Source organism: Delphinus delphis, chromosome X (assembly GCF_949987515.2).
Source record: "Delphinus delphis chromosome X, mDelDel1.2, whole genome shotgun sequence".
Classification (NCBI taxonomy): Eukaryota; Metazoa; Chordata; class Mammalia; order Artiodactyla; family Delphinidae; genus Delphinus; species Delphinus delphis.
Window position 1 is genome coordinate 63,345,990 of NC_082704.1, and position 20,288 is coordinate 63,366,277.

Consider the following 20,288-nt stretch of genomic DNA (forward strand, 5'->3'; position numbering starts at 1 on the left):
TCTGGAAGGCAGTTTTCTTAAAGGGGACTGCATCCTGGGTGACCGAAAGTCTCCAGACCTAGAGGGACAACTGTGCCCTCCCTTCTCTCCTTCATGTTCTCTGGCTGGATTGATTCAGCTGTAGAAACCATTTGGTCTGTTGCACTCCAACATACCGCTAGGTTCCTTCCAGAGTCACTGTGTCACATTAGCTTCCTTTTGGAGGGAGGGTGATGTGGTTGAATACTCAGAGAGCAGAGGCAGTGAGTGCACGTCTTTAGTTCCCCATCTTCCAGTTTCACCTACGGCCTTCCCCTTGCCCTAAACCTGAGCGCATCATGCCAGGCCTCACTCATACAGGATGGTGTCAGCTCACTGCTCAGCAGTAATCTAGGGTGTGTGGGAAGCTTAGGGCTCTGGGGAAGAACAGAATCGAAGAGGGGAGTGATGTGGGTGGAGGCACCAGTTTTATATCACACCCCCTTTGTAAGCCGGTGAGCTGGGCTTCAGTTTTCCCCAGACCATACACACTTTTAATTTATTTGCGAGAAACTAATTGTATTTTCACTGCAGTATCTTGTTATTTTTTATTTGTGATTTAAGAAATGTGAAGAGAAAATACACAGACACATAATGGTTAACAGTGTTTCTTTCATTCCTTGTTCTAGAGCTAACCACTCTAAAACTGTTTGGTAATGTCACTTAATGTAATTAATTGTAACGTATTCTTTTAAATAAAATGATTTATTGATTAAATAACATTGAAGTGAAAATGTTTAGAAAATTAGTTACACTTTGTATGCATGCTCTTAGAGAAGACTACATTATTACTAAACATAGTAACTGTCATGCTATAAAAGAGAAAGAAACCTCACAGTCCTTTCTCTGAGAACATATATTTTAGATCAACATGAGATTAAGAGTAATAAAAATTATATCAGCATCTATATACTTATAAAATATATATTGATAATATACAAACATTAACATCCAGATTCCATCTTCAGATGTTTTTAAATTTTAAAAATGTATTATTTCTTATTTTTTAACAAAAAAATAAGTTAATGGGCTGAAGAAAACTTATTCAGCTTCAAGGTTAAAAGTGTGATAGTCTTTATGTCGTACGTGTCAGTGTGTCTGCATCTGTCTCAGTGTTAGAAGTAATTTCCCAGAAGAATTCCAGTCAACAGCAATTGACTTCACTGATTTCCAAGGAGTAACTTACTTTAATGTGATGTACACCGTTCAGTTTTCCAATGCGCTGTTCAATGGTCCAAACACAGGAACTACATGTCATCCCCTCAACAGAGATGGTGACAGAATTCACACTCATACTTGGATCCATTTTGATTTCTTCTTTATATTCCTATTAGAAACAATGAACTTGTTAATTTCAGCCACGGAAATAATCCTTCCTCTGACATGCACTCCAATGTTCACTGCAGTGCTGTTTACAATAGCCAAGACATGGAAACAACTTAAATGTCCATCAACAGAGGAATGGATAAAGAAGATGTAGTACATATATACAATGGAATACTACTCAGCCATAAAAAAGAATGAAATAATGCCATTTGCAGCAACATGGATAGACCTAGAGACTATCATACTAAGTGAAGTCAAACAGAGAAAGATAAATATCACATGATATTGCTTATATGTGGAATCTAAAAAAAATGATACAAATGAACTTATTTACAAAACAAATAGACTCACAGACTTAGAGAACGAACTTATGGTTACCAGGAGGGAAGGGCAGGGGGGGATAGATTGGAAGTTTGGGGCTGACATGTACACAATACTATATTTAAAATAGATAAACTGGGCTTCCCTGGTGACGCAGTGGTTGAGAGTCCACCTGCCGATGCAAGGGACACGGGTTTGTGCCCTGGTCTGGGAAGATCCCACATGCCGCGGAGCGGCTAGGCCCGTGAGCCATGGCCACTGAGCCTGCGCGTCTGGGGCCTGTGCTCCGCAACGGGAGAGGCCACAACAGTGAGAGGCCTGCATACCGCAAAAAAAAAAAAAAAAAAAAGATAACCAAGAAGTACCTACTGTATAGCACAGGGAACTCTGCTCAAAACACTGTAATAACCTAAATGGGAAAACAGTTTGAAAAAGAATAGATACATGTATATGTATAACTCAATCACTTAGCTGTAGACCTCAAACTAATACAACATTGTTAATCAACTATGCTCCAATATAAAATAAAAACTTAAAAACCGAAAAACAACAAAAAACTTTAAGTTAAAAAAAATAAATTATCCTTCCTCAACTTTCCCACCTCCCCAGCTGAAAATACTCTACTAATAAAATATGGCTAACATTCTTTTCTCTCACCTCATTTTACCCCCACCACAGGGCCTTTGGGTTAGCTATTCCCTTGATTTAGGACTTTCTTCTCTTAGATATTTGCTTAGCTAACTTCCTCATCTCTTTCAAGTCTACTCAAATCTAACCTTACTAATGAGTCTTTCAATGACCACACTGTTGAAAATTGCATCCCACACCCCTTCCACACACAGATACTCTGATTCCCATTACCTTTGCTCTATTTTTTTCTTATTTTCATAGAACTTATAACCTTCTAATAAACTCCATAATTTACTTACTATGTTTATTGCATATTACCTGTCTTCCTGTGGTGGTTTTAAAATATGTTCACAAATTCTTTGCTACTCCTTTCCTTCAAGAGGTGGAATTTAACTCCTTTCTCTTTGAGTGTGGCCTGGACTCAGTGACTTGCTTCCAAGTCAATAGTGGAAGTGACAAAGTGTGACTTCCAAGATTGGTCATAAAAGGCACTGCAGGAGGGGAAAAAAGTCACTGTGGCTTCCTCCTTGTCCTCTCTCTTGAATCACCCCATCTAGGGGAAGCTACCCGCCATGGCATGAGGATACTCAAGCAGCCTTTTGGAGGGTTCACATGGTGAGAAATTGAGGCCTCCTGTCAATAACCAGCAAAGACATAAGGCCTCCTACTAGGTGAGTTAACTGCCTTGAAAGCTGATCCTTCAGACTCAGTTGTCTTTAGATGCCTGTAGCCTCAGCTGACATATAGACTTACAACCTCACGACAGACCTTGAGCCAGAACCACCCAGCTAAACCACTCCCAAATTCATGACCCACAGAAACTGTGAGATAATAATTGTTGGTTGTTTTAAGCCACTAAATTTTGGAATAATTTGTTACACTGCAATACACTTCCCACTAAAACGAAAATTCCATGAAGGCAGGAATCTTTGTTTTTTTCACTGATAATTAGTTTGAATCACATGAAACTGCCATTTTATTGAGATATAATTGACATATAATATTGTATTAGTTTTAGGTATACAATATAATGATTTGATATATGTATATATTGCAAAATTACCACCATAAGTTTAGTTAACATCCATCACTATACATAGTTACATTTTTTTTTCCTGTGATGAGAAATTTTAAGATCTACTCTCTTAGCAGCCTTCAAATATACAATATTGTTAATTATAGTCACCATGCTGTACATTATATCCTCAGGAATTATTTACCTTATAACTGGAAGTTTATACTTTTTAACGACCTTCATCCATTTTGCCCACTCCCTACCCCCCACCTCTGGTAACCAACCCATCAATCTGTTCTCTGTGTCTATGAGTTCAGGTTTTTTCAGATTCCACGTATAAGTGAGCTCATACAGTATTTGTCTGTCTCTGTCTGACTTATTTCACTTAGCATAATGCCCTCAAGGTCCATCCATGTTGTCACAAGTGGCAGGATTTCCTTCATTTTTACGGCTGAAGAATGTGTATATGTATATCACACTTTCTTTATCTATTCATCTATCGATGGACATTGGTTATTTCCATGTCTTGGCTATTGTAAATAATGCTTCAATGAATAGAGGGGTGCAAATATCTTTGTGATAGTGATTTCATTTCCCTTGGATAAATACCCAGAAGTGGAATTGCTGGATCACATGACAGTTCTGTTTTTTAATTTTTTTCAAGAATCTCCATACTGTTTTCCATATCCATTTTTAAAATGTAAAAATCTTAGAAAAGTTGAAAGAAAAATTCATCCCTAGGTGCATCAGTCTCAGTCTTAACTTCAAATGGCATTAATTATGGAACAACTGTAACTTATAGTGTGATTTGATCTGAAATAGACTCATAATTATTAGTCTATTTTTGTTATTTACTTTTAAAGTTAGATCTAAAGTTATTCCAAATGCAACACTTAACAATTCAGTTATGTCCACTGATTCTTCTTATGAAATTACTATTAAATTACTGTCTATTTTTACAGAGAGACTTACAATATATATTCAATATAAAAGAATACATTTTGTCTAACTTTTGATTTTAATGACTTGAAACAGCCTTTATTCAAAGTCAAAAAAAAATAATGATTCTAATGAACCACACTGCCAAAGATTTTCACATTCTGGTAAACTATGACTTACAATCTATATGTAAAAATAAGCTGTTGTTGCCCTGAGAAACTCTTCCTTCCTCTAGCCAGAGCAGCTGCTGTCAATAGGACAATATGTGAATCTTTGAATGAATAAGTGGAATAGGGAAGAAGTAGTAAAAAATGAAGTTCTCCATATTGCCTGAATTCTCCATTGCATGAAATTTTACAATCTAAAGAATATTATACTAATGAACAGCTTCCCTGTTTTCCAAATCTTTACTATGAAAATTTTCAACCACACATAAAAGGTGAATAATACAATGAACATCTATCTGTATACCCTCTGTATGAATTCAACAATTGTTAACATTTTGCTATACTTGCTCTATTTTTCCTAAACTATTTTTAAGTTTTAGAGATCATAATACTTCAGCATGCATATCCAAACAATAAGAACTCCTATAAAACCACAATACTATGATCACAGCTAAGAAAATTAATCATTGTACATCCTTTAATATAAGGTCTCTATTTAAATTGTCCTAAATGTCCCAAGAATATCCCTTACAGCTTTTATTTTTTTCCAAACCAGGATCCAGACAAGGTTCACACTCTGCATTTGGTTATGTCTCCTTTGTCTCATTTAATCTAAAACAGCCTCTCTCCTTTATCTCTTTTCCCCCAAGTAACTTTTTGAAGAATCTAGGTCAGTTGTCTTAATAGACACTGTATCCTCTTTTTAAAATACAAACTCCTCTTTGATAGGTTAAGGGGCTGATAGCTGGCATTACACCTCCTAATATCTAGGTATGATCAGTTACTACAATAGAACAGAAGCCCAAATGGGACAGGAAACGCAGGTAATTGTGAGCAAAGGATCCTTGGGATGTAAGAACTCACAGGTCTAGGTGAAAAGTCCAAGGCAGGGTACTTAAGGCAAGCATGAAGGCATTAGGGGCTCTAACTAGGGAGAGGGTCACTGGGAAGCAGTAATGAGTATGAAAAGGGAAGGTGATAATGTCTAAAACAAACAGATCCTATCAATATTTTGTCTACTGTTAGCCCTGTGCCTAAAAAAGGAGTTGCTTCCTCTTTCCTCTTGTAGCATATGGCTGCCTGCCTCAAGGTCAGAACATTCAGACTTAGTACCTATATGGCTCAAATATGCTATGGGTCAAAATGGGGCTTTTGAGGGTTGACTCAGGTACATTACCAAAACTGACTAAATTGTTTTATAAGAAACTGTCAAGTTCAAAAAACAGAATTGGTAACAAACTTTTGGAATACAATACACTCAACAGATGAAGGCTAGTTTACCTGGTGAGTTAGGAATGTAAAACTGAACTACAGTTTTATTATCGGGTATGCTCCAGACCAAAGTATTGGAGCATCTCTCAGGCTTACTGAGGAACTGAGAAAGACTAGTTAAGCAGAAAGGCACTTTTTTTTTTTTTTTTTTTTTTTGCTGTATGCGGGCTTCTTACTGTTGTGGCCTCTCCCATTGCGGAGCACAAGCTCTGGACGCGCAGGCCCAGCGGCCATGGCTCACGGGCCTAGCTGCTCCGTGGCATGTGGGATCCTCCCGGACCGGGGCACGAACCTGTGTCCCCTGCATCGGGAGACGGACTCTCAACCACTGCGCCACGAGGGAAGCCCCTGAAAGGCACTTTTAAAGTGAGTGGATAATTCACCCTGGAAATATGTATTAGGGAGGAAAGAAATTCTGAGCATGAATGAAAATTACATTAATACAGCTACTTTTCCCATTACATCCTAATTTAAGCATGTCAGATCAACTATGAATAATATGTATTTCTTCTGCCCTCATAATCTGCCTGTATTTTTTCTTCAAAACTATACTTAAATTGGACCTTACACTCAAAACCTCAGAGGAATTCCATTCCCCTCATACTACTCTATTTTACATATATTATTTATATATATTTTTTTCTATATAAAATATAACACACACAACTCTAATTGATTTTATAATATATGTATAACCATCTTTTGAATCTTAAATGTCTCAAAGATAGGTACAAAGTCAAGAACAGTTTTTGTAATCTCCCACTGCATTTAGCAAAATGACTAAGAAAACAGAGTAAGAGTGTAAATAATTTCATACGGTGTGGAAAAAAATGTATGTTTATGGGAGATGACAATATCAGAGAAACAAATCTGGCATGCAGCTATTAGCAATGAGGTGACTCTGAGAAAAAGAGCATCCAACAACACTGAGGGAAATAACTTCCAGTTATTAAAGTATTTTGAGCCACTCCCTAAACACAGATGGTAATCACCATCAGTAATAACATTTTCTAAGAGGAAGAACAGTATTATGACTAGATCATCATCTCTGATTTGGAAACAGAAACTGCATAAGTTGAGTACAAACAAACATGACACATACGAAGTCTGACTGCACAAAACCACTTCTTAAAGCTGATCAAAGAAGCTCAAACATTATTTTTATTTTTTTATTAGTATTTTAAATTTATTTATTTTATTAATTGATTTTTGGCTGTGTTGGGTCTTTGTTGCTGCATGCAGCCTCTCTCTAGTGGTGGCGAGTGGGGGCTACTCTTCATTGCAGCGTGCAGGCTTCTCATTGCGGTGGCTTCTGTTGTAGCAGAGCACAGGCTCTAGGCGTTCAGGCTTCAGTAGTTGCAGCACGCAGGCTCAGCAGTTGTGGCTCACGGGCTATAGAGTGCAGGCTCAGTAGCTGTGGTGCTCGGGCTTTGTTGCTCCGTGGCCCATGGGATCTTCCCGGACCAGGGATTGAACCCACGTTATCTGCACTGGCAGGCAGATTCTCAACCAGTGCCACAGGGACGCCCTCAAACATTATTTTTAAATCACCCTAAAATAATGAGGCCTCATAATTTGAGAAAGGTTTCTGGATTCTTAATATATTATATGGTAAAATTTAATTCTTTTTTTGGATACAGCTCTACATGGATAATTTTTGATCACTACAGTAATCAAGAAAATGCAAATTAAAACCACAATGAATATCACTTACTCCCATCAGGTAAACAAAACTTTCAAAATATGACAATACCAAGTGTTAATGAGAATGTGGAGCAACAGGATCTCCCGTATTCAGCTGGTGAGAACATAAATTAGTACAACCATTATGGAACCTGTTCGGTAATATCTGGCAGAGTTCAAGATATGCATATACTAGAACTCAACATTTTCACTCCTAGGCATATTACCCTAGAGAAAATCTCACATGTGTACAAGGACACATGAACAAGAATGCCCATTGCAAAAAAAACCAAAACAACAACAAGAACAAAAACCCAACACTTTGGAAATAATCTAAAAGTCTATCAACTGGAAAATGAAAAAATAAGTGGGGATATATACATCATGGAGCATGACACAGTACTTAAAATGAATGAACTAAAATAGTGGTTCTCAGAGGACTGGTTCAAGATGGTGGAGTAGAAAGACATGCACTCACTCCCTCTTGCGAGAGCACCAGAATCACATCTAACTGAACAATCATCGACAAGAAGACACTGGAACTCACCAAAAAGGATACCCCACATGCAAAGACAAAGGATAAGCCACAATGAGATGGTAGGAGGGGTGCAATCACAATAAAATCAAATCCCATAACTGCTGGGTGGTGACTCACAAACTGCAGAACACATCCCACAGAAGTCCACCCACTGGAGTAAAGGTTCTGAGCCCCACGTCAGGCTTCCCAACCTGGGGGTCTGGCAACGGGAGGAGGAATTCCTAGACAATCAGACTTTGAAGGCTAGCGGGATTTGATTGCAGGACTTTGACAGGACTGGGGGAAACAGACACTCCATTCTTGGAGGACACACACAAAGTAGTGTGCACATTGGGACCCAGGGAAAGGAGCAATGACCCCATAGGAGACTGAACCAGACCTACTTACTAGTGCTGAAGGGTCTCCTGCAGAGGCAGGGGATGGTTGTGGCTCACTGTGAGGATAAGGACACCAGTAGCAGAAGTTCTGGGAAGTACTCCTTGGCGTGAGCCCTCCCAGAGTCCAACATTAGTCCCACCAAAGAGCCGGGTAGGCGCCAGTGTTGGGTCCCCTCAGGCCAAACAACCAACAGGGAGGGAACCTAGCCCCACCCATCAGCAGACAAACGGATTAAAGTTTTACCCAGCTCTGCCCACCAGAGCAACACCCAGCTCTACCTATCACCAGTATCTCCCATCAGGAAGCTTGCACAAGCCTCTCAGATAGACTCATCCACCAGAGGGCAGAGAGCAGAAGCAAGAACTACAATCCTGCAGCCTGTGGAACAAGACCACATTCACAGAAAGATAGACAAAATGAAAAGGCAGAGAGCTATGTACCAGTTGAAGGAACAAGATAAAATCCCAGAAAAACAACTAAATGAAGTGGAGATAGGCAACGTTCCAGAAAAAGAATTCAGAATAATGATAGTGAAGATGATCCAGGACCTCCGAAAAAGAACGGAGGCAAAGATCGAGAAGATGCAAGAAATGTTAAACAAAGACCTAGAAGAATTGAAGAACAAACAGATGAACAATACAATACCTGAAATGAAAACTACACTAGAAGGAATCAATAGCAGAATAACTGAGGCAGAAGAACAGATAAGTGACCTGGAAGATAGAATGGTGGAATTCACTGCTGCAGAACAGAATAAAGACAAACGAATGAAAAGAAATGAAGACAGCCTAAGAGACCTCTTGGACAACATTTAAAAAAACATCATTTGCATTATAGGGGTCCCAGAAGAAGAAGAGAGAGAGAAAGGACCCAAGAAAATATTTGAAGAGATTATAGTCAAAAACTTTCCTAACATGGGAAAGGAAAGAGCCACCCAAGTCCAGGAAGCACAGAGAGTACCAGGCAGGATAAACCCAAGGAGAAACACGCCAAGACACATAGTAATCAAACTGACAAAAAATAAAGACAAAGAAAAATTATTGAAAGCAACAAGAGAAAAACGACAACTAACATACCAGGGAATCCCATAAGGTTAACAGCTGATTTCTCAGCAGAAACTCCACAAACCAGAAGGGAGTGGCATGATATATTTAAAGTGATGAAAGGGGAGAACCTACAACCAAGATTACTCTACCCAGCAAGGATCTCATTCAGATTCGATGGAGAAATCAAAAGAGTTACAAACAAGCAAAAGCTAAGAGAATTCAGCACCACCAAACTAGCTCTACAACTAATGCTAAGGGAACTTCTCTAAGTGGTAAACACAAGAGAAGAAAAGGACTTACAAAACCAAACCCATAACAATTAAGAAAATGGTAATAGGAACATACATATTGATAACTACCTTAAACATGAATGGATTAAATGCTCCAGCCAAAAGACACAGGCTCACTGAATGGATACAAAATAAGACCCATATATATGCTGTCTACAAGAGACCCACTTCAGACCTAGGGACACATACAGACTAAAAGTGAGGGGATGGAAAAAGATATTACAAGCAAATGGAAATCAAAAGAAAGCTGGAGTAGCAATATTCATATCACATAAAATAGACTTTAAAATAGAGAATGTTACAAGAGACAAGGAAGGACACTACATAATGATCAAGGGATCAATCCAAGAAGAAGATATAACAGTTATAAACATACAGGCACCCAACATAGGAGCACCTCAATACATAAGACAACTGCTAACAGCCATAAAATAAAATCAACAGTACACAATAATAGTGGGGGACTTTAACACCTCACTTACACCAATGGACAGATCATCCAAACAGAAAATTAATAAGGAAACACAAGCATTAAATGACACATTAGACCAGATAGATTTAATTGATATTTATAGGACATTCCATCCAAAAACAACAGATTACAGTTTCTTCTCACATGCACACAGAACATTCTCCAGGATTGATCACATCTTGGGTCACAGATCAGGCCTCAGTAAATTTAAAAAAATTGAAATCATATCAAGCATCTTTTCCAAACACAATGCTATGAGATTAGAAATCCATTACAGGGAAAAAACGTACAAACACATGGAGGCTACACAATACGTTACTAAATAACCAAGAGATCACTGAAGAAATCAAAGAGGAAATCGAAAAATACCCAGAGACAAATGACAATGAAAACACGACAAACCAAAACCTATGGGATGCAGTAAAAGCAGTTGTAAGAGGGAAGTTTATAGCAATACAAGTCTACCTCAAGAAACAAGAAAAATCTCAAATAAACAATCTAACCTTACACCTAAATGAAGTAGAGAAAGAAGAACAAACAAAACCTAAAGTTAGTAGAAGGAAAGAAATCATAAAGATCAGAGCAGAAATAAATGAAATAGAAACAAAACAATAGCAAAGATCAATAAAACTAAAAGATGGTTCTTTGAGAAGATAAACAAAACTGATAAACCTTTAGCCAGACTCATCAAGAAATAGAGGGAGAGGACTCAAATCAATAAAATTAGAAATGAAACAGGAGAAGTTACAACAAAAACTGCAGAAATACAAAGCATCCTAAGAGACTACTACAAGCAACTCTATGCCAATATAATGGACAACCTGGAAGAAATGGACAAATTCTCAGAAAGGTATAACCTTCCAAGACTGAACCAGGAAAAAAGAGAAAATATGAACAGACCAATCACAAGTAATGGAATTGGAACTTTGATTAAAAATCTTCCAACAAACAAAAGTCCAGGACCAGATGACTTCACAGGTGAATTCAATCAAACATTTAGAGAAGAGTTAACACCCATCCTTCTCAAACTCTTCCAAAAAATTGCAGAGGAAGGAACTTTCCCAAACTCATTCTATGAGGCCACCATCACCCTGATACCAAAACCAAAGATACTACAAAAACAGAAAATTACAGACCGATATCACTGATGAATATAGATGAAAAAATCCTCAACAAAATACTAGCAAACAGGGGCTTCCCTGATGGCGCAGTGGTTGAGGGTTCACCTGCCGATGCAGGGGACACAGGTTCGTGCCCTGGTCTGGGAGGATCCCACATGCCGTGGAGCGGCTGGGACCATGGGCCATGGCCGCTGAGCCTGCGCATCCGGAGCCTGTGCTCTGCAATGGGAGAGGCCACAGCAGTGAGAGGCCCGCGTACCGCAAAAAAAAAAAAAAAAAAAAAAAAATACTAGCAAACAGAATCCAACAACAGATTAAAAGGATCATACCCCATGATCAAGTGGGATCTATCCCACGGATGCAAGGATTCTTCAATCTATGCAAATCAACCAATGAGATACACCATATTAACAAATTGAAGAACAAAAACCATATGATCATCTCAATAGATGCAGAAAAAGCTTTTGACAAAATTCAACACCCATTTAGGATAAAAATTCTCCAGAAAGTGGGCAGAGAGGGAACCTACCTCAACATAATAAAGGCCATATATGACAAACCCACAGCAAACATCACTCTCAATGGTGAAAAACTGAAACCATTTCCTCTAAGATTAGGAACAAAACAAGGTCGTCCACTCTTGTCACTATTATTCAACATAGTTTTGGAAGTCCTAGCCACGGCAATCAGAGAAGAAAAAGAAATAAAAGGAATATAAATTGGAAAAGAAGAAGGAAAACTGTCACTGTTTGCAGATGACATGATATTATACATAGAAAATCCTAAAGATGCTACCAGAAAATTATTAGAGCTAAACAATGAATTTGGTAAAGTTGCAGGATACAAAATTAATGCACAGAAATCTCTTGCATTCCTATACACTAGCAACTAAAGATCAGAAAGAGAAATTAAGGAAACAATCACATCCACCATTGCAACAAAAAGAATAAAATACCTAGGAATAAACCTACCTAAAGAGGTAAAACACCTGTACTCAGAAAACTGTAAGACACTGATGAAAGAGATCAAAGATGACACAAACAGATGGAGAGATATACCATGTTCTTGGATTGGAAGAATCAATATTGTGAAAATGACTATACTACCCAAAGCAATCTACAGATTCAATGCAATCCCTATCAAATTACCAGTGGCATTTTTTTCAGAACTACAACAAAAAATCTTAAAATTTGTATTCAGACACAAAAGACCCCGAATAGCCAAGGCAGTCTTGAGAGAAAAAAAACGGAGCTGGAGGAATCAGATTCCGTGACTTCAGATGATACTACAAAAGCTACAGTAACCAAGACAATATGGTACTGGCACAAAAACCAAAATATGGATCAATGGAACAGGATAGAACGCCCAGCGATAAATCCACGCACCTATGCCCAACTAATCTATGACAAAGGAGGCAGGAATATACAATGGAGAAAAGACAGTCTTCTCAATAAGTGGTGCTGGGAAAACTGGACAACTCCATGTAAAAGAATGAAATTAGAACACTACCTAACACCATACACAAAAATAAACTCAAAATGGATTAGAGACCTAAATGTAAGATCCGACACTATAAAACTCTTAGAGGAAAACATAGGAAGAACACTCTTTGACATAAATTACAGCAAGATCTTTTTGGATCCACCTCCTAGAGTAATGGAAGTAAAAACAAAAATAAACAAATGGGACCTAATGAAACTTCAAAGCTTTTGCACAGCAAAGGAAACCATAAACAAGACGAAAAGACAACCCTCAGTATGGGAGAAAATATTTGCAAATGAATCAACAGACAAAGGATCAATCTCCAAAATATATAAACAGCTCATGCAGCTCAATATTAAGAAACAAACAACCCAATCTAAAACTGGGCAGAAGACCTAAATGGACATTTCTCCAAAGAAGAGATACAGATGGCCAAGAAGCACATGAAAAGCTGCTCAACATCACTAATTATTAGAGAAATGCAAATCAAAACTACAATGAGGTATCACCTCACACCAGTTAGAATGGGCATCAGAAAATCTACAAACAACAAATGCTGGAGAGGGTGTGGAGAAAAGGGAACCCCCTTGCACTGTTGGTGGGAATATAAATTGACACAGCCACTATGGAGAACGGTATGGAGGTTCCTTAAAAAACTAAAAATAGAATTACCATATGACCCAGCAATCCCACTACTGGGCATATACCCTGAGAAAACCATAACTCAAAAAGACACATACACCCCAATGTTCATTGCAGCACTATTTACAATAACCAGGTCATGGAAGCAACCTAAATGCCCATCAATAGACAAATGGATAAAGAAGATGTGGTGCATATATACAATGGAATATTACTCGGCCATAAAAAGGAACAAAATTGGGTCATTTTTAGAGACGTGGATGGATCTAGAGATGGTCATACAGAGTGAATTAAGTCAGAAAGAGAAAAGCAAATATCATATATTAACGCCTAATAGTGGAACCTAGAAAAATGGTACAGATGAACCAGTTTGCAGGGCAGAAATAGAGACAGAGATGTAGAGAACAAACATGTGGACACCATGGGGGGAAAGTGGCAGGAGGGGGTGATGGTGGTGGGATGAACTGGGAGATTGGGGTTGACATATATAGACTAATATGTATAAAATAGATAACTAATAAGAACCTGCTGTATAAAAAATAAAATAAAAATTTAAAAAATAAATAAAATTGTGGTTCTTACTGGGAGGAGGGGAGATTTCACCATGAAAGGGATATCAGGCAACGTCTGGAGACATTTTTGGTTATCACAACGTGGGGTGTGGGGTGGAGGGGAAAGTGCTACTGGGATATCACTAAACATCCTATAATGGACAACAAAGCTCCTCACAGCAAAGAATATCTGGCCCCAAATGTCAACAAAACAGAGGTTGAGAAACTCCAAACTAGGGCTACAGGTAGCAACATGGATAAATCTCACAAACATAGTTGAGGAAATAAAAAGTTTCAGAAGGATACAAAATTCTAAAAATGTAAAACAATACCATATGGTTTTTTTGGTATGCACACATATGTAGTAGTAAAATAAAATTTAAAAATATAAAATATATATAAATATATATAAAATATAAAAATATGCATGGGAATAATAAACTCCAAATTCAGGAGTTTGGCGAGGGAGGAAAGGATGCAACTGGAACATAAATGGAAACTTCAACTATATATGTAATGTTTAATTTCTTAGGCTGAGTAGTGGATGCACAAATATGTTATAGGGTTCCCTATACTCTTTGTAGACCTTAGTTATTTCACTGTAAGAATTTTTAAAAGGAAAATAAACGAATGAACCTGGAGGACATTATTCTAAGTGAAATAAGCCAGACATGGAAAGACAAAAACTGCATGATCTCACTTATATGTGGAATCTAAAGTTGAACTCTTAGAGACTAGAAGGGTGGTTATCAGGGCCTGGGGAGTGGGGGAAATGGGGAAATGTTGGTTAAAGGGTACAGAGTTTCAATTATGAAGGATGAATAAACTCTGGAAATCTAATGTATGCATGATGACTACAGTTAATAATTGTTTACTTAAAACTTGCTAAAAGAGATGTTAATTGTCCTCAACAGCAACAAAAAATGGTAACTATGTAAGGTGATGAATATGTTCATGAGTTTGATTGCAGTAATCATATCACAATGCATATGTACATCAAAATATCACGTTTTACAACTTAAATATATACTATTTCTATTTGTCAATTATACCTCGATAAAGATGGAGAAAAAAGATTTTTAAGAAACACAGTCCACTTTAGGGGGAAATAAAGAAGAAAAATATATAGGGAATGTGCAGAAATTAAGAGACAAGTTACCAAAATTGAAATAATTCAATAAGTGAGACCAATGATAAACTCAAACATATAAAGAGACAAAAATCACCCAGTCTATTACACCAGGGCTATAAAAACACCCCTGTTTTGTCAAGCAAATTAATAATTTCTAGCTATGCAAACACTCAACTAGTTGCCTTCAGAGTATATATATTTCCAAATCAATTTAATTTTTTAAAAGTTTTAATTTTTTTAGTTTTTTCCTACCCATTTGCTTTTATTTAAAATCTACCACCTCTGAATTGAAAACAAAAGGGGAAAGCATTAGCTTCTTTATTATTTTACATAAAACATCTCGTTTAAATTGTGTGAACCTTTAAAATGAACATTGATCTTATCCCTTAACTTGTTTTCAAAATACTGAGTGTCTAACCTCTTTCATCACACAACTGTCACTATACAAACAGAAGACTAAGATTTCAGATGAAACAGCTGGAGTAGACTAGTGTATGTTTCAAAACATAATTGTTCTTTTCGTTTGACCATTCCCAAAAGATTAGGAGTCAGTACTTCAGACATATTAGTAAGGTCAAAAAAGACCAGAACACTCAAATTAGGAAAAGGCTGTGTGCTTTGCTGGCCATTTTTGTGACTCCTTGACTAATCACCGCTTCTTACAAAAGAGCTGTCCTTGTGATAACTACAGATATTTCAGATTCCTATAGCATTTCATATACATAATTTCACAACAATCCTGCAATATAAATGAGGTACTTGCCTCCTTTTAAAATTAAGGAAGCTAACACTCAGACTTACCTCTGCTCATACAGCCAATTCAAGCTGAAGTCTAGAGCTAACAATAGCCTCAAAGGGATTGACTTAATAGGGCAATGTTTGCAAAACGTATCAAAGAAAACCAGCCAGGGCTTCCCTGGTGGCGCAGTGGTTGAGAGTCCGCCTGCCGATGCAAGGGACACGGGTTCATGCCCCTGTCTGGGAAGATCCCACATGCCGCGGAGTGGCTGGGCCCGTGAGCCATGGCCTCTGAGCCTGCGCTCCGCAATGGGAGAGGCCAGAACAGTGAGAAGCCCGCGTACCGCAAAAAAAAAAAAAAAAAAAAAAAAAAAAAAAAAAAAAAGAATAGACAGATCCTTTGCAATGGAACAGAAAGTCCCAGAAACAGACATATATGTATATATAAGAATTTAGTTGCATAGCACAGGGAGATCAGCTCGGTGCTTTGTGACCACCTAGAGGGGTGGGATAGGGAGGGTGGGAGGGAGACACAAGAGGGAGGAGATATGGGGATATATGTGTACATATAGCTGATTCACTTTGTTATAAAGCAGAAACTAACACACCAGTGTAAAGCAATTATACTCCAATAAAGATGTTAAAAAAAAGAATTTAGTATATAATAAGGGAAGTATTTCAAATCAGTGGGGAAATAAATAAGTGGTGTTGCCATAATGTGCTAACCATGTGAGGTAAACACGTTTAAATCCCATCTTACTCCAAAATTAATTCTAAATGAGTTAAAGACTGAAATGTAAAAAAAAAAAGTTTAATGCTATAAAAGTGGATAATTAACAAAAACAGCAACAACAAAACTTGGGATGGAGAAGGCCTTTCTAAGCCTAAGCCAAAAGCAGAAACGATAAAAGAAAAGATCTTTAAATTTAATTTTTATGCATTTTTAAAATGTCATGTGCCATAAAAAACCCACGTAAGCAAATTACAAAAATATATATGCATATGGAGTTTCCTTCTGGGGTGATGAGATGTTCTGGAATTAGATAGTAGTAATGGTTGCACAAGTCTGCGAATACACTAAAAACCCCTGAACTACATAAAATTATACTGAATTTTATGACATGTAAATTATATCTCAAAAAACTCCATATATGTAATATATATATGTCAATTGACAAAATAAGAAATCCAAAATTCCAATAAACATAAAACTTTACATTTAAAGTTATAAATTAAAACGACTAAAATACAATGTTTTCCCCCTACTAGATTAGTAAAACGTGTCTATTACCACATAGCTTAAAACAACAAAACAGGAAACAACCTACATTTTTTACAGTAGGGCACTGGTTAAATAAACTCCAGTAGATCCACACTTTTACAGATAGTTGTCATATTTTTTGGCTACCCAGCATCCAAACACACAGCTTAGGTTAAGGAAATCCCCTGCTGTGAGTGAGCTTCTTGGTAATAGGCAGTAGGACCCACCCCCACTACTGAAGCCAAAGTGGAAGGAGGAGGTATTCCCTTTCCCTTCATCCTTCAAGGTAAGATGCTAAGTGATTCTAGATCTGGCTGGGCAGATACCTCTGCCCAGGTTTTTGAATTCTGAGAAAGTGACACAAATACACAGTGAGAGTTAAAGAGAATTCGCAGCAGCTTCAGCAACAGTCAAGATGCCAGCAGTGGTGGTGGCAAAAGTCCTGAGAAAGCCAGTGCCACTGGAGAGGTCCTCACCAGACTGTACATGGGGGGTGTGACCTTGGCTGTTTTAGCCTCTCTGGGTTCCTGCCCATTTTTCCAAGCCTGGCTGACCATCTTTCCTGTTGACTCTATAAACAATCTTCATAGCCTACCAATAAATTCCTTGTCTGGGTAAGTGAGCTGAACTGCTTCATGTTGTTTGCAAGCAAAAACTCAGCATAATACATGTATAATAAATACCATGTGGCCATTAAAAACAATGATGTAGATCTCCATTTGCTCACGGGGAAAATATTCAGGATACATTAAGTAAGAAAAAGCAAATTTTCACTGCAAGAAGTTCTCTAAACCCACCACCAATGGGTTAACTAATGGTCTCCATTCTATCACCCAAATATTCAGATGCCCACAGCATGCTTAAGTGCACTCTTTGTCCCACCAGTAGTGTGTTGACATACTTAGTTTCATCTGTGTTTGCTCCCAAGCCTCTTTATGCCTACTGAACTTCTTTTAATCGTGTGATTTAATTAAATATTATGTAAACTGATGAAACATGAGTATAAAAGAGAGTTACTATTTCTGTGAAAACAAAGGTGAATGCTTTAGAAAGATTCAATAAAGGTGAGCAGTAAACTGCTGAAATAGCTGCACATAAGCAACTTTAACAGAATGGGGGGAGAGAAATCATAAAAAACTAAAAATTCTATTCTCTACTTTCATGAAAGCAAACTAGAAATTGGAAATCTGGAAACCTGGAATGAAACAATATGGATGTGGTTTATACAGAAAGAAAAGGAGGAATTTCAAAGGACCCATATACAAGGAAAAGGCCTTGGCCCTACATATAAATATTGGAGAATGAATGAATATATGTTCTAGGTTTTTACAAAATGAATAGGCTACATATAGTTATTATGGCTCCTTTCTTCAACTGACCAACCACTGGATGGTGCAGGAGAGTTTCTACCATGTTTCCATCTTCTACGAAGGAAGACTCTAGAATATACCACAGAACAAAGAGGAAAAAAATACCTGATTTCATTTTGTTTTAAAGGGCCCTGATAATTTACATTTTCAGCCTTGACTAAAACCTGTCATAAGCCAACTTTTATAAATAGTTGGATTGAGAATGTGTATTCCTAACAAGGACATCATTGAAATTTACACTTTAATGAATTTTCTTCCCTTCTTTGAATTTCCTGTTTGTCCTATAAAGCCATGAAATGTTGCAATGGCCTATTACAATGGCTATGTCCAATACTTTATGCTATTTTTTAAGTTGTTTCCATTCAGAATCCTCAGTAGAATTAAGAGATGATTCTCCTCACATAGTTTTATAGGACATTTCTTCTTCCTCTAAAAGTATTTATGGGCTTAGGAAGACTATTATTTCCTGAGAAAGGCAGGTACTTTGTAAAAGTTTGTGTGTGGGGGGTGTGTGTGTAAAATACACATAACATAAAATTAATCATTTTAACTATTTTTTTAATTAAAGTATAGTTGACTTACAGTATTACATTAGCTTCAGGTATACAACATAGTAATTCAGTATTTTCACAGAATATATTCCATAAAAAATTGTCATAAAATATTGACTGTGTTCCCTGTGCTGTGCATTACATCTTTGTAACCTATTTATTTTATAGCTAGTAGTTTGTACCTCTTAATCTCCTTCAGCTATTTTGCCCCTCGTCCCACCCTTTTCCCCTCTGGTAAACACTAGTTTGTTCTCTATATCTGTGCATCTGTTTCTGTTCTATTTGTTCATGTGCTTTATTTTTTGGATTCCACATATAAGTAAAAATATATAATATTTGTCTTTCTCTCTGAGTTATTTCACTAAGCATAATACCCAGGTCCATATATATATGGTCTATATATATATATATCTTTTAATATTGGTGTTTTCATTTTCTTTGGATAAACACCTACAAGTGGCACTGCTGGATCACATGGTAGTCCTGTTTTTAATGTTCTGAGGAACTTTTATATTGTTTTCCATAGTGGGTGTACCAATTTACATTTCCACCAGCAGTGCACGAGGGTTCCCTTTTCTCCACATCCTAGCCAATACTTGTTATTTCTTGTCTTTTTGATGATAGCCATTATGACAGGTGTGAGGTGGTATCTCACTGTGGTTTTGATATGCATTTCCCTGATGGTTAGTGATGCTGAGCATCTTTTCATATGTCTGTTGGCCGTCTGCATGTCTTCTTTGGGAAAAATGACTATTCAAGTCCTCTGCCCATTTTTTAATTGAATTGATTTTTTAAAATATTGATTTGTATGAGTTCTTTATGTATTTTGGATTTGACCCCTTATCAGACATATTGTTTGCAAATGTCTTCTCCCATTCAAGGCTGTCTCTTCATTTTGTTGATGGTTTCCTTCTCTGTGCAAAAGTTTTTAAGTTTGATTAGTTCCCATCTTTAAATTTTTGCTTTTGTTTCCCTTGCCTGAGAAGAGAGATACAAAAACTATTCATAAGACCAATGTCAAAGAGAGTACTGCCTATACTTTCTTTTAGGAGTTCTATGGTTTTAGATCTTACATTTAGGTCTTTAATCCATTTTGAGTTTATTTTTGTATATGATGTAAGGAAATGTTCGAGTTTCATCTCCTTTATGTAGCTGTCCAGTTTTCCCAACACCATTTACTGAAGAAACTATCTTTTCTCCATTGTATATTCCTGCCTCCTTTGCCATAGATTAACTGACCATATAACTGGATTTATTTCTGGGCTCTCTATTCTGTTCCATTGATCTGCTTGTCTGTTTTGTGCCAGTACCATACTGTTTGGATTACTGTAGCTTTGTAGTATTG

General features: G+C 37.2%; 1 protein-coding gene across 1 annotated transcript in view; it reads right to left on the bottom strand.

The window, feature by feature from the left end:
* ATP7A (ATPase copper transporting alpha) overlaps positions 1 to 20,288 on the bottom strand; it is a 139,480-nt gene that overhangs the window by 75,893 nt on the left and 43,299 nt on the right. The window contains exon 2 of the mRNA XM_060002413.1: positions 1,205 to 1,345. Within this exon, the coding sequence (XP_059858396.1) occupies positions 1,205 to 1,324 (120 nt within the window). The 5' untranslated portion in view covers positions 1,325 to 1,345. The remainder of the gene's footprint in view (positions 1 to 1,204; positions 1,346 to 20,288) is intronic.